The sequence below is a fragment of the Strigops habroptila genome, chromosome 10 (genome assembly GCF_004027225.2).
Source record: "Strigops habroptila isolate Jane chromosome 10, bStrHab1.2.pri, whole genome shotgun sequence".
Classification (NCBI taxonomy): domain Eukaryota; kingdom Metazoa; phylum Chordata; class Aves; order Psittaciformes; family Psittacidae; genus Strigops; species Strigops habroptila.
This window is the reverse complement of record NC_046359.1, coordinates 12,176,065-12,190,437: the sequence shown is the minus strand read 5'-3', so window position 1 is coordinate 12,190,437 and position 14,373 is coordinate 12,176,065. Positions and strand designations below refer to the sequence as shown.

At 37.7% G+C, this 14,373-nt stretch overlaps 1 protein-coding gene across 4 annotated transcripts in view; it reads right to left on the bottom strand.

The window, feature by feature from the left end:
• The window catches only part of SMOC2 (SPARC related modular calcium binding 2), a 137,671-nt gene that overhangs the window by 23,391 nt on the left and 99,907 nt on the right, over positions 1-14,373 (bottom strand). For all 4 annotated transcript variants that reach the window (XM_030499891.2, XM_030499892.2, XM_030499894.2 and 1 more), the window contains one exon: positions 14,087-14,169. In XM_030499891.2, coding sequence (XP_030355751.1) covers positions 14,087-14,169 — 83 coding nt within the window. The remainder of the gene's footprint in view (positions 1-14,086; positions 14,170-14,373) is intronic.

The following is a 14,373-nucleotide window of genomic DNA, read 5'->3' as shown; positions in this document are numbered from 1 at the left end:
TGGAAAACCAGGAATCTTCTCTTTTCAGTGGTTCAGAGATCCTGTTTCATGGCCATTTAAATATTACTTCTCTGAACCGAGATTAAGGGGATGGAAATCTCCAGCATACATGAAGGAGTAACTCTTTTTAGCCAGTCATGATTATTTAGATGCACACAAACACATATACATACACAACTTTTTATGATGCCTTCCTGCTTGAAATGTGGAAAATGAGAGACACATAGGAATAATGGCAAATGAGATTGTAGAACTGAACGCCAAATGCAATTCATGTGTTAAATCCAAAATGCGGTATATTCTTTTCACCACCAGATATGTCATAGATATAATACAGCTATTACATAGTTGAATATGACAGTCAATAGCTCTGCCTAGATTCTGCTTTTCTGTTCACAGAGCTAGCTAAATTTTTCAAACTCCAGGTTTATTTTCTGTGAACAAATCTGCCCTGCTCTGTTTTCTGTTCTCTGCTATCTGAAAATGGCTACAAAACCTAGGAACTCTTTGCTTATTGGTACTTTTCCCCATTATAAAGTTCACAGCACAGAAGGGTCTGTAGTGATGAATATGTCATTAAAAAAAGTGATGAATATTCACTCTGATTCTTAAGTGAATTTGGTTCAATAACCTTTGTTTTGCATTTAACTGTGTTCCAAAGTTAATTCCAAGTTGGATCACTACCAGCAAATCTGGATTCTGTACTCAAAGAAGTGAAAATTCTGACTCTTAAGGATGGATTCCGTAACTCGCCAGTTAGGGAATAGAAGTAGTATGCTGGGACTGAATAACTCTGCCTTTCTACTGATTCTGAGTGCCTGCATCTAATTTAGCAAAAGGAGACTACATAGCACGTAGACTACCAAGGGTTATGGAACCAACCTAAGCCTTCATCCTACAAACACTTATGCCTGGGCTTAACTTTACAACCACATGTAAAGGTCCCTTTGATTTTAATGGAACTAATCACAAGAAGAATGTGGGTAAGTGCTTGCAGGATCAGGGTTCAGTAGGTCATGAATTGTGTTTTAGGAATAGTTACAATGAATTGCTTGTGGATGACTTACAGAGCAAGCGGCTTTACCAGAAGACATTTCTAGATAGCAAACAAATTCAAGAACTTCACAAGCATAAAGGGCAAAATTTGAGTAATTTATTTCCCAAAATTATTCATGGATTTTTGCCATATGCTAACATCGGGAATCTATGAACAGTAGCACTCCTGCTGAGCTATAGAGAAGAAAATTTCTGAATCTTTGTGAAGCATTCTGAATCCTTTGAAAGAATTCCCAGATGTTTCTATGGAGTAATTTCATTTCCTCCTTGAGGGCTCTCAGTTGTGGAGGCCTACAAGCTGTATTGAACCCAAGGAAAAACATCATGTATTTGAAAACCACTGAGATAGTCTTGTATGCACTGTCGTATTTGTGAACAAGAATACTCGTTCTACATCACTGAGCCCAGAGAAATGCATTCTCCAATGTCTAAACACCTGATGCAAAAAGGGACCTGGAGGAATGCCAGCTGGCTTAAGCTCAGCCAGTGTGAAACGGAGGTGACACATGTTGGCATACTGAAGCACTTTGAGGAATTGGCAGGAACTTTCACTGCCTCTTCAGTTGATGGCATCTGTCCACCCATTGTACAAGTGGCTTTGCAATCAGATGGACTGCAAATTTTCCAGGCATCATTTTGTTATTCTGTGTTTGCACAGTGCCCAGAACACTGGGATCTCAGACTATAAACTATTGTCATACAAACAATTAACTATACTAACCATGGAGACTTCCCAAGCTCATCTCTGGTCCCAGGTTCTCCATATTGTAGCAGGTATGTTGTCCTCTGTCTGTGGCTGAGACAAGGTTGCAGCACTTCCTTACCAAAACATAGCATGTACAGTTAATCCTGTCTTTGACCCTGCATGACTAGCAGGACATCACCTGGCATGAACTTTGAGCCTCAGCTGGAAACTCTGCTTAATGCTGATACTTTACTTTCTCAAATAAATCCAGCCTCAGTGAGAGCATGCAACACTGATTTTGCCTCTTACACCAGTGACCAATTCCACTGGTCTTCTCAGGTTAGCCATGCTAGTATGTAGAAAATGCGAGCATCTAATATGCTCTCCGACTGTCAGAGGCAGCCTTTTCTCAAAAGTGAACAGAAAGATTAATGCAGCAGGCTAAAATCAAAACATTTTTCTTCAGAAAAATATACCTACTGACGTGAGATCAGAGTATAAACAACTTTGGCTACATCTTGTTGATTTTCCTTGACAAGTGAGCTAAACTTATAGCTTGATCCTTTCAGTCATTACTCGTGAGCCAAAACTGATGTTATTTCTGTATTATACATTAACTTACTCAAAATGTTAGGAAGTGGGAAGTCTTGCACTGGCTTAAATTTTTACAAACCCTAACCTCGTAACTCTGCCTGGATTTCAAAAAGTTACTGTTTGATACAAAACACAAAATTACTAGGGTGGTTTATTACCAGTACAGGGTATTTTCAAAGTTGCTGGGAACTGAAAATCCCGTTGAACTCACTAGGAACTATGTGCTCATTTTATTTGAAAAATGGAACATTTCTCCAAGTGACTAAACGCAAAGAATAAATGCCTAACCATTGTTGTGCCCTCTTGAAAATATAGCTGCAGATATACATTCATTCAGAAATGAAAATATTTCTTTTTCCCTGTCCACAGATTAAACATGAGAGCTGTTTCTGCCAGATAATCAAGGAGAACTTGTATCCAAGTATGAAAACACAACACAGGAAGATAGCCATTTTGTAGGTAACAGCCTTATAAATCAATGGCATGGTTTTATTCAGTTTATACTCTATCAGATGAAAAAGGAAAAGCCCCATACCACGCGCCTTAGAGGAAATAGGGTATTATTATGCGACTCCCACCCACTGTCATGATAAGGTTCAGGTGTCATTTTTCATTATGATTACAGCCCTGGCAGACTAAAAGGTTTTTGCCTTTTCCGTTCAGTTATATGAGTTTTTCCTGCCATCTTTCGGATTGTGAGTTGATAATGACTGTAGGCATTCTGGCAGAAAACTCTGAGCTTATTCTACATCAATCTTCCTATCTCCTTGTGTTATTTTCTCTATTCCTCACCCAAGAACTGCAATCCAGTTGCCCCAAGTTATTAGGAGATACCCCTCCCCTGTCTTCACTGTACCAGAAATTATTTCAAGATATTTTAAATGCATCTCTCTAAATCCCCATTGAGGGCTCTGATGGCTCAATACTGACCAACAGAAATCTCTTGAAGTGCAGAGTATTAGTCCATGCACAGAGGCTTGGGGCTTATCACCAGTAAGCAGTGCTGAGCAGCCTACATCGAGTGCTAGTTTAAGGAGACTGAAATTTAAGATATCATTAGACTAAACTGGTTTTGCGGAGCCATCAATCATTCCTCTCCCCCTCTCACTGACCTGATATCCACAGCATAGGCAATATTCCAAATACTTAAGTGAGATAAACGAGTATCTGAAAAAATGCCATTTTTCAAACAGCTGCTCTCATACCCTATTAGTATTGTCAGACTTATTTCCCTGCTAAAAGCACTTCAGAGTGAAACAGTGCAAGAAAAACTGTTGCTGTGTGATCCAGTCTCAGCTGAATACCCTTGACCACAGCAGAGAAAAAGCCAGGCTGTATCTCACTGCTTGTGGGACACCACAACTGTTCATTTTCATGATCTGTTCAGGTAAGGTGGCAATTACATCCTTCAACTTGAGCAATCCAAATATATTCAACCTCTTATGTTAGCCATGCTTGCTCCCTCTACACTCAATAGAGACAGGCACTTTCAGAAAGAGATTCAATCTAAACCAGATACCAATGGGGGACACAGACATAATTCTCTATTCTACCTTTAGATATTACAAAAATGACGATTTGCTTGAATAGGTAAGAATGAATGCCTTGTGCATTTTTCCCCTCTCTTTGATGTGATGACTACAAATCCATGATAGATTTTCCTACTCTGCTGAGTGTGGTTTGACTAGTAATGCACTCTGAGTTTCATCCAGAAAGGCTGTGTATTACTTCCTGATACAGGCTAACCTGCCATGGCATTAAAAAGTCTGTCCAAACTTTCACTTTCTTGCAAGACTACTTTTGCTTTTAGGTAGGAAATTCACTGTTTTGATCACTGTTAATATGTGTGCTCCTTCCTATAGGCAGTTCAGAGATATCCAAGCAAAATTACACCATATAGAGGTAGGGAACTGCTAAATATAAGCACAGATTTATAAAGCGGTTAGAAACTTTTCAGTAAAAGACAAAAAAACCCCTAAAACAAACAAACCTCTCTAAATCAGCTCCACAAGTTAGTAATATTCATAATAATGAGACTGTTATCCATGATGCTGTTCTGTTTGTTTTAAAAGAAAAATAAAACCAAATGTGTTCAACCAAAGCTTTTTCACTGATAGATTTAGAAAACCATATGTATTAAACTATGGATTAAATGTATGGATTAAAATGTACAGACAATTTAAAGGTAGGAATTAAAATATCTTTCTTAAATGTCTTTTTTCTGCTTTACTGAAGTTTTATGGTGGAACAGGTTTCACTTGGTTTATTACTTCTCACTGATGGGAACACAAATATTTTTAATGCATGTGTATTTATATATTTATTCATGTATGTATACAGACATTCAGTCCAAAATAATAATTTCCCTAGTAGAGATAGAAAAAAAGAGTCCATCTTTATCAGAATCAATACCAAAATGATCGAGTGCAGGGAGCAGCATTTGTCTCCATATTTACATCATTGATGGGTAAGCCAACACACCTTCATGAGGGTCAGTGGAACTTTTCTGATGTCAACTCAGACTCAGAAAAGGCATTTCTGGGGGAAAGCATTGTCTCACTTTATCAGTCTTTGGCCCAGAAGGCAAAACAACACAATCAGAAACCTATTTGGACAGTGCTGGTGCAGAGACAGTGACTGTAGAGCTGCTGGGTGACAACCTCCCAAGAAGCCAGCCAGCTACAGGAGAACGTCCTCCCTTTCTTGGCATGCGTCCCCTGGAAACGGCGCACTGAGAACAGGACCCACCAGCACAGAGCAGCACAGCTGGCAAGGCTGCTCTACTTAACAAGGGATTTGTCTGGAAAGGGAGATCAGCAACAAGTAAGGTGAGAAGCGGAATTTATATTCTTTGGCATAACCTCCAGCAAATGAAGTCAGTGTTTATTACTCCTAATATAGCCCTTTAAAATAAACATAAAATTAGAGGTTAATATTAAATAGAGCAATGAATGAAATTCTATTGCTGAGCCAGTAGCATCACCTTTAATTAGCCAGCTTTTCTCTTTTTGTTAGTTGTCACAGCTGTGTCTTTCACTGGCACTTTATTAGTAGCTCAAACTCTTTCACTGTAATTTTTTTAGATAAATTCACACATAACTGGAAATTACAACAGCTCTTAAGTTATGTGTTTGAGCAATTTTTTTTTTTGTTTGTTTCAGATATTAATATTTCTGCTTTAGGTTGAGAAAACACATTGTTTTGTTAAGAAATCACTAAAAATTAAGGCAGAAAAAAAGCAATATGAAGAACTGTGGTCAGACCATTGGCAATTAAAGACAGGATGGGGAGATGGAGGGGAAGAGGGTGTGCAGGAAATAAACATGATCTTCTGAGCCTTGAAAAATAACTTGCAGGCCTCCCTTTCTCTGAAGCAAAACTGCCCACTGGGAGAGCACAATATGTACAATCATGTAGCCAGACAATAGGGTAATATTATTGAAGCTATCAAAACCAAAAGCCTAAGGAAATTGTTGTAGGTTAAACAGAGTCCTCTTTGGAGGTTCAGCTGCTCTGAAGCCATAGTAATGGCCTCAGGACTTAGTGCTGCAGAACTCCCTCTTTATGACCTATGTAGTCATGACAAGTACTGCCTTATCCCTACAACCTCCCCAGGCCACCACTACTCTATACTCAAATAAGCTTTTGTGCTACAGTGAGGGCATTCTGACTTAGCCAGTGCTTCTGATACCAGCCTGTGTGCTGCATATCCTCTTCCCATCCCCCAAGCACACTGGCATTGCATTAACCTTGCTGCACTCCAGACACACAGATCTCCTCTTTGATGGCCACAACTTCACCCAGATCTCATCTTTGATGGCCACAGCTTCACCCAGTCAGTATCCCCACCACCTCTGTTTCAGGCTGCCAGCACAGGATAATTGTAGTGGACATAACATGTAGAAAGCGCCCTTCACTGAGCTGTCACTAACCTACAGGAGGCTTATGGTAGTGGAAAGGCATCCAGCTGCTCAGGATTGCAGAGGGCTGGGAAGTCAGGAATCCTCCTGCAGCCCCATATATTAGAGGAAATAGCTACTGCTTTGGAAGGGGAAGCAGCCACTCCCCTGCCTCCCCTAGCACTATGGGGCTGAGGAGGAATATGCCTGGTCCTCCAGCACCCTCTGTACCTCACTGTTGAGCCTCACCCCTCCCATCCACCCTGCAGACTCTGTCAGGCTCCGGGCAGGCTCCCTCCTTCATCCTTGCCATGCAGCTATTCAGTTCTGCCATCACTGCCATGAAGGTTAACACCAGCTTTGCACAAACATTTCCTGTTCGTAGTTCAAACACTTAACTAGGTAGGTCTGCTTCATACAGAGCCTTTTTGCCAAGTATCTCTTGGTAAATAAAGCAGTGTAGGGCTCAGGACGATAGTTACAGACTCATTCAAAACAGCCAGCAACTTGAAATGGTTTTTTGACATTTTGGAGCTTTAAGATTCAATAGCAGACAGTGACATTTTAAATATTAGCTCATGCACCCAAAGACCTGGTTACATCATAAAAATATAGACCTTTTAAATCACATTCAGTGGAGAAAGTTACGTATTAATTGACCTAACAATTTGAAGCTCATGGAAAGGCAGGCATATGTGTATAATCTGCTTTACGATCAGAAATACTCTATTACTTAACTGATACTTTTAAAAACAAGCAAAGTTTTAGTCATTCAAACATTGAAGGATGTGTAGTAAGGTCAGATTATTTTCTACTTGCTGCCAGCATCATACTACACAGAGGAAATGAAGAACTTCTTTGTGAAACTACAATAAGCAAGATAAGGCAGACCAGTGGTGGTACCTCACAGCATTTTAGCTGAGCCCAGTACCTCATGAAATCTGGTGTGCTCATTGTCAGAAGTGGAGCAACTGTAAAAATATAATGGAACACAGCTCAAAAGGAAAAGCAGTTAAGCCTCTATCACTCTCTTTTTATTTTAAAGATGCCTTTGGAGTAAGACACAGCTCTTTGGCTGTTACAGCTGAACCCAGGACAGTCTTGCATCATTGTGGTTTGAGTTTCTGATTATTACTCTTTAACTTTGGAAAAAGAAGATGCACTGCCAACAACCAAAAGGAAACTGTATTTATCCACACATAATTCACCCATAACTTAAATCATGAGTTTTGCTCCACAAAATATAAACTGTTCAGGGTCAGTGATGGATTATCCCATCAGAAACACAGTAAATAAAGCCATTACAATAGGAAGAAAATTGGGCAGTTAGAATACTTTTGTTCCTTTTAAGTAATGCAAATGTGAAATAAACAAAGGAATTAAACAGCTCTCATGCATGATTTTCAACAGAAAATATTAACTGTTTGAATTCCAAGGTTAAACTAAGCATATGAAGAAGATCCATAGGACAATAGCTGAGCCATTAGCAGGCTGTGAAATCCTAAAACAACCGGTAGTTCAACACAACCGGTAGTTCAACACAACCATATATAAGGAAGAGTTTTAAGGATTTTTTTTGTTGTTGTTGTTATTAAGCTGATTGACTATACAAGGGACATGAATCAAGACATTTTGAGTAAGTAATATTTTAACATTCTTAGCTTGACTTAAACTGCAGACCATCACAGTACCAACACAGTGATCAGCAGAGCTTAGGCTCTGGATGGAAAGCACTGGCTTTGGGTTTTGGGTTGAAGGAAGGACGGGGCAGTGGTCTACACTCTTGTCCAAACTGAGAACTTGAAATCTGTCTCAGAGGCTGAGCAAAGATGCCAAAGTCTCTAATTTGAATCCTTCTTGTGTCACTGAATAAATACTAGAGATTAAACATGTAAACCTTTCAGATGCTTATTACCTCAGTGCTATCAAACCCCAAAATACTCATGTTTTTGTAGAAAAGCTCTAGGATTGAAAATTGTAATGAGAAGCATCTGAAGTGAGGCTTTTCAGAGAGCTGTGGGATTGCCAAGAAGGATGAAAATAAGAGTGAAATGCTGATCTTATTTCACCAGTAGAAACCTACAGTAACTTCAATGCAATTGATACATTCTGCCAGATTCCAGCTGGGTTGAGATCAGCATTTCGGGAAAAGGAAATATTCAGTAGTGAAGAGCTATGCTATTCTGAGAAAATAGAAAAGGGAGGCTTTAGGACTTTCAGTAGATAGACTTTCTGAATCTGCACATTCACCCAAATCAGGAGATTGTATTACTGTTACAGTTTACAAGGCACTGTCATTTCCAAACTACAGTTTCCCCTCCAAAATTACACTTTTGTATGAGAGGAAGTATCACAACTATAAGAACCTCAAAAAACATAGTCCGTTAAAGAAAAGGAAAAATTAAACCAACCAAAATGAAATGTAAACAAAATTAATGGTCTTACTTAAAGCCACAAAACCTTAGAAACCCAGTAAAGGCTGAAAATCCAGCTTGACATTGTGGTCTCCCTCTCTCAAGCTTGTGTGCCTTTTACTCATTTGGATTTCTTTTCTTTCCCCACCCCCCCTGCACAAAAGATAAGGGTACATCTGATTAAAGAATGTTGTGTACGCAAAATCACATTTCCCATAATACTTTTCAAATTTTTCCAGTTACTTTTCAAGTTTCAGGTCTTGGTAATGAAAATTATATTACACGAAATCCAGATAAATTCCCAGGTCAAGTAAGAATACAAAAATCTTAAACTATACAAAGGATTATCCAAAGTTTATCCAGCCCTCACACACAGCAGAGCCTAAACCAGAGCATTCTTGCATTCAATGCATACTTTTTAAATAAGAAAAAGATTTGCCCTTGAGGCAAATTAGCTGAGTGGTCTGGCACTGTCTCAGTATGCTATCATGTCTTGCTCTCTTACATATCCAAGTTCCTTTCTTCCAGGTTGCCTAGAGCAGAGGCAAGACTAGCTTTATGAATAGGCAGCTTATCCATTGTATAAGGCACTGGTCTCCAAAGTGGGCTACACATACTCCAGCGGGGCACAAGACAATCAACTGGACTGCAGGAAGAAAATATTTTTTGTACTATTAACAAATAAAAAAAAAAAAAAAATTGTGCTTATTTCATCTTTATTTTATCCTTTTTTAATTTCTATATTTGGTTACATTTTACAGTGTACTTAATATATTAGTACCGTAGTACATCTATATTGTTTATAAATAAATATACATCCATTGAGGGTGCATGCTGAAAAATATTTTACTGATTATTAAAAACTAGTGAATACATATAATGCTTGAAAACACCTTCACCCGTAGGCCCAGCCTGAAAAAGTACAGTTTCAGGAACTGATATTTCTTCAGCTTGTCTGAATTTTACCTCTTACCACTCATGATTTCATGAAAATACAGGGGTACCTACACCTCATTCCACCATACTACAGGTTTAGCTTAACTAGCCTTCATGCTATACCCTTTTAAATGCTCTTGACCAGCTTGTGCAGCAAACAGAATTTCTGTTTAACACACCAGTTATTCAAAAGTCTGAAATAAACCATTCAAGACTCTTTACAGAATATGTCAGTTTATCAGAGGCCTTCCATTTTACTGTGTAACTCAGAGGAGAATAACAGGTCAAAATATAAGCCTTTGAAAACTCCGATCGTAAGAAAAGAAGAAAACCCTTCTATTTGCCCAGTATGTGACATTCTCTGGACTCTTTTTTGTGTTGATTTTCATTATCTCGCAATAACAAGATCATAAGCAACCTCAGAAAAATGCTTTGGTTTTAAAAAAAGGAACAGAAATCTAATAGGAAGAATTATTATTATATAACTTCCAGACGATCTAACAGATACAGGTGGCTTGGATCATTCTTACAAACATCAGATTAGCCTTCAATTTCAGGTGCTTTATTTTAAGTTACCCTTAGGATGTGAGGATATATTCTTAGCTCTGTTTAGATCAGTGGGAATTTTGCCATAGATTTCAAGGGGTCTTTACCTTCTACAATTTTGCCTCAACAAGATATCTGTGTATGCCAAAAACTGCATTTTGATTTATTTGCAAATTATTGCTAAAAGTATTTGGCTTAACATATAATGGGTTCAAATTTTCAGGTGGTATAAATCAGCATAACAGCAGAACTACGTCAGTTTAATCCACCTGAGGATGTACCAGTGAGTTTTATCCTATTTAAGATCATTCATTGTAATAAAGTAATTGTTTTAAAATCTTCCCGGTTTTATACAGCAGACAGTGACAGTGGTTTCACCCAGAGCTACTGCATTTTTTGTGGGTATAATCTGCAAATCAACCAAACCCGTCTTTCCAAAAATGTATTATTCCTTGAAAGTACGCAATTAACCTACATTTTTCATTCAGTCCTGGCACCACTGAGCAATCAGGTGATGTATTTAAATTTAGACAACACAAATGTAAACATGCCTTTGCAGCACTGCTTACAATAGAGAAACTTTGAGTAACAGCAGTTCATTTCTACTAAAAAGTTGCTTCATATTAGCCATTTGTGCAATTCTATGTATTAGTTGTTAACTAGCAACAACTGTGCAAGATCCTCTTTCAATCTTCTTTTTAAGAAATAATAAAAAAGAAAATCTCAATTCATTTTTACTTAATGTAGTGTTTGTATGATAAAAGAGAAATTTGCCAGTTGACGACTCCGGCATTTAATAAACTAGTCTATTAAATAGACTAGTTAAGAGAAAGAAAAGACATAGCCTTTAGAGAGACAAAGAAAAACACCTTAACACAACTGCGTTAAGTAACACAACTGTTAAGTAACCTCTTCCCCCTCTGACTTCTATAGACATACTTACTCTATGCTGCTGCAGAGTAGAAGAGGGAGGTTCTCCTCTAACCCATAAGTTAGAAAATGGTGGTATTTGCCTTATTTTAAAATAATATAAACTATTTGAAAGTCAAAAATTAAGTAATATAAGATATGGCAGAGCAAATCCATGTCATACATAATTATAATTATGAGCTCACATTGTTGCAGTGGTTTGTTGGACTAAAGCTCACATAATAGAAAATACTATAATGCAGAAAATAAAGTCAAAATATCATTGCCTAACTTAATGAAATGAATTTATCGGGTAGGAATTTACAGCATGGAAAGTTCTTATTAATTGTTTCACTGGAAAAGTATCTTGACTTTGGGCTAATCTTTATTACTGTACTGTATAAAAGCACTACCAGTTTGGATAAGAAATAGATGTGTGAAAGCTTAAAACCCTTCACCTGCTCATCCTGCCTCTAAGAGTCCAGCTAGCAAATGCTTCTTCAAAATTTTTAGCAAAAGGTAGGTGCGACCAGCAAGTAATATCTTTTAGTGCAAAACTTGTTTCTTCAGCTTTCATTCTGCTATACTCTCCTGAGTGCAAATTCTTTTCACTCAGAGAAAAAATACAAAATCAGGTAATTATCAAATTCTGTAACTATACACGTGTTGTTTGAAATAAATTGTTGACAATAGCAAACTTTCCATTAGTTTACAATACTTACATAGAGTAAGTATTGTAAAATATCATAGAATAGTTTGGGTTGGAAGGGATCTTCAAAGGTCATCTAGTCCAACCCCTCCTGCAATGAGCAGGGGCATATTCAACTAGATCAAGTTGCCCAGAACCACACCCAGCCTGGCCTTGAATGTCTCCAGGAATGGCGTATCTACCACCTCTCTGGGCAACCTGTGCCAGTGTTTTCCCTCATCATACAAAAATTTCTTCCCTATATCTAGTCTGAATCTACCCGCTTTTAGCTTAAAACCATTACCCCTTGTCCTGTCGCAACAGGCCCTACTAAGAAGTTTGGCTCCATCTTTCTCACAAGCCCCCGTTAAGTATTGAAAGGCCACAATAAGGTTCAAAATATTTCCCAAATTATCCCTAAAATACTTGCTAACTTCTCTGAAGTTACAACAGCAGTAAGTAATATCAGTAATTAAATACTAACTGAGAAAATGATGGATAAATGTCATCAATTTGACTGTCAACAGAGGTGTATTTGCCACTAAGTTTCACGTATCTGGCGATTTATGTGGCACACATGGCTCCTGCTGAACATTGTGAGCAGCTGAACAGGAAAACTGCAAGTCAGAAATGCTCCATTCTCTTTTCATGAAGGAAGAGAAATGGAATTGATGTGGTAAGAGCTGTGAAATACATGCTACAAGCTGAATTTTTAGTATAAATTCAGTATCACGTTCAGTATCTTAAGTGATAAGCTATAATGCAGAGTGAGTACCTCACTCATTCAACATAGCCTCTTTCAAAAGTAACCAAGACCTATCTAAAAAACCAACCAGATTTTCTTCCCCATTACTAATCCTTTAGAAGGCTGATGTTTCACTGCTTTAGTAGTTGGAAAACACTTTACAGCTCCCAGGTAAAATGCATTCAAGGTAGTTCATACTACTTTTCTTGTGCCAAAGCTGTAACAGGGGAAGAGTTTCTCTTCCTCATGGTCTCAGAGGAACAATATAACCTCCAGACCTTATCTTGTTTGTCTAAATGAAATAAATGTTAGCTGCTTTCTCTCGGGAAGTAGCTGCTTTCCCTGATACATTAGTCCTAGCTAACTTTTCCTGTGCATCCACTTTCCTGAACACAAATGACCAGAACTGTACCCACAATTCTAGATAAAATCCAGAAAAAATAATAGGGCTATCTAAAATGGTATGAATGATTACTTCTCTGCTTTGTCTGTCCTGTTCCTGTCTCTCTGTCCCCTCATACCTAGCTAGATATGATTTTGGCTCACACTTGTCATTTTTAACAGCTACAGTATTTGGATGGCTTACAATTAATCCTATGGTTGACTTCTCTCTATGTAGAACACAACATATAATTATATGTAGTATAAAACCATATCAATCATATTGCTTTTTTTTTTATTATACCTTGTAATTAAATTTGTTTCATGACAGAGATTATTAATGTGTGCTTCACTCAATACACCTTTCAACACTAATGGGCATGTTTAGTTCAGAATCATTGCCTAAACGTTTCTCTGAGTGGCTAAACTGAAATATTTTTCATGACACAAAAAATCTGCCCACATAATTAGCTTGTTTCTGGTTCTTTACAATAGCTGAAACTGATTCATAATTCTAATTCATAATTCACTAAACCTGCTACAAGTCAAGTTATTCAAACAAATTAACACGCCATTTCAAAAATTAAGCAAGTCTACTGACTTCTGTGTACCTCAACTATCCAGAGATAAGACCTCTCACATGCTTATAAAAGGTTTGAAAAAATTAAAAATCTAATAAACACCAAGGTTTGTTCCCGCAACAGATAAGAACAGAAGAATATTCTGTGGTAAACTGTCAAGGGTACTTTCAGAAAAAAGTAATTAGATGATACATATTTCAGCGTTGATCCCAGGCTGAAAGTCAAAAACACAGCACTGCACCAGCTACTAAGAAGGAGAAAAATGACTGCTATAGCTGAACCCAGGACAAAGATGGAGGGAAATTTCCCATAGATTTTGATAGAATAAGGATTATGAAGTATGGGCCAAATTATTCTGGACATAGTTTCTGACTTCTCTGGTATGACAACAGCTAAGAATAATTCCAGTAAGTAAATGTTAATGCCTTTAAACTACTGAGAAAATTGAACCTTACTTTCTCTGACAACATCCTAAGACCCATATTTACATGTACAGCTCCAAAGTCAAAGACTATAGTCAGTAGCAAATCAATACTGAGATATCTAGAAGATACATTGTTTTGATATAGGGTAAGAAATTGCTTTCTAATTTACTGCAGTAAATAAACAAAGCATTGAAATGTATGAAACCCAATTTATCTATTTCACTGACCTTGAAGCTGGCGTCCTTTGTACAAATCCTTTGTTTTGGTTGGGTGTGCTCTGGCACCATTATCACACTTCGGTTGTTCATACCTAAAGAACAAACAGGGAGAGAATAAAACCAGTAAAGGTTAATTTGATTTAGGACTAATTTATTTCTAATTATCTAGTCCAAATTAAACATGTTCCTTCTTTTATTCAGGGAATAAGACTGTTTTTCATTCAGAAAGGGCAATGCAAATTCATCTGCCTATTTTCCACTTACCTCAAAGAAGTTAGTACATCTTTATTCCCCTG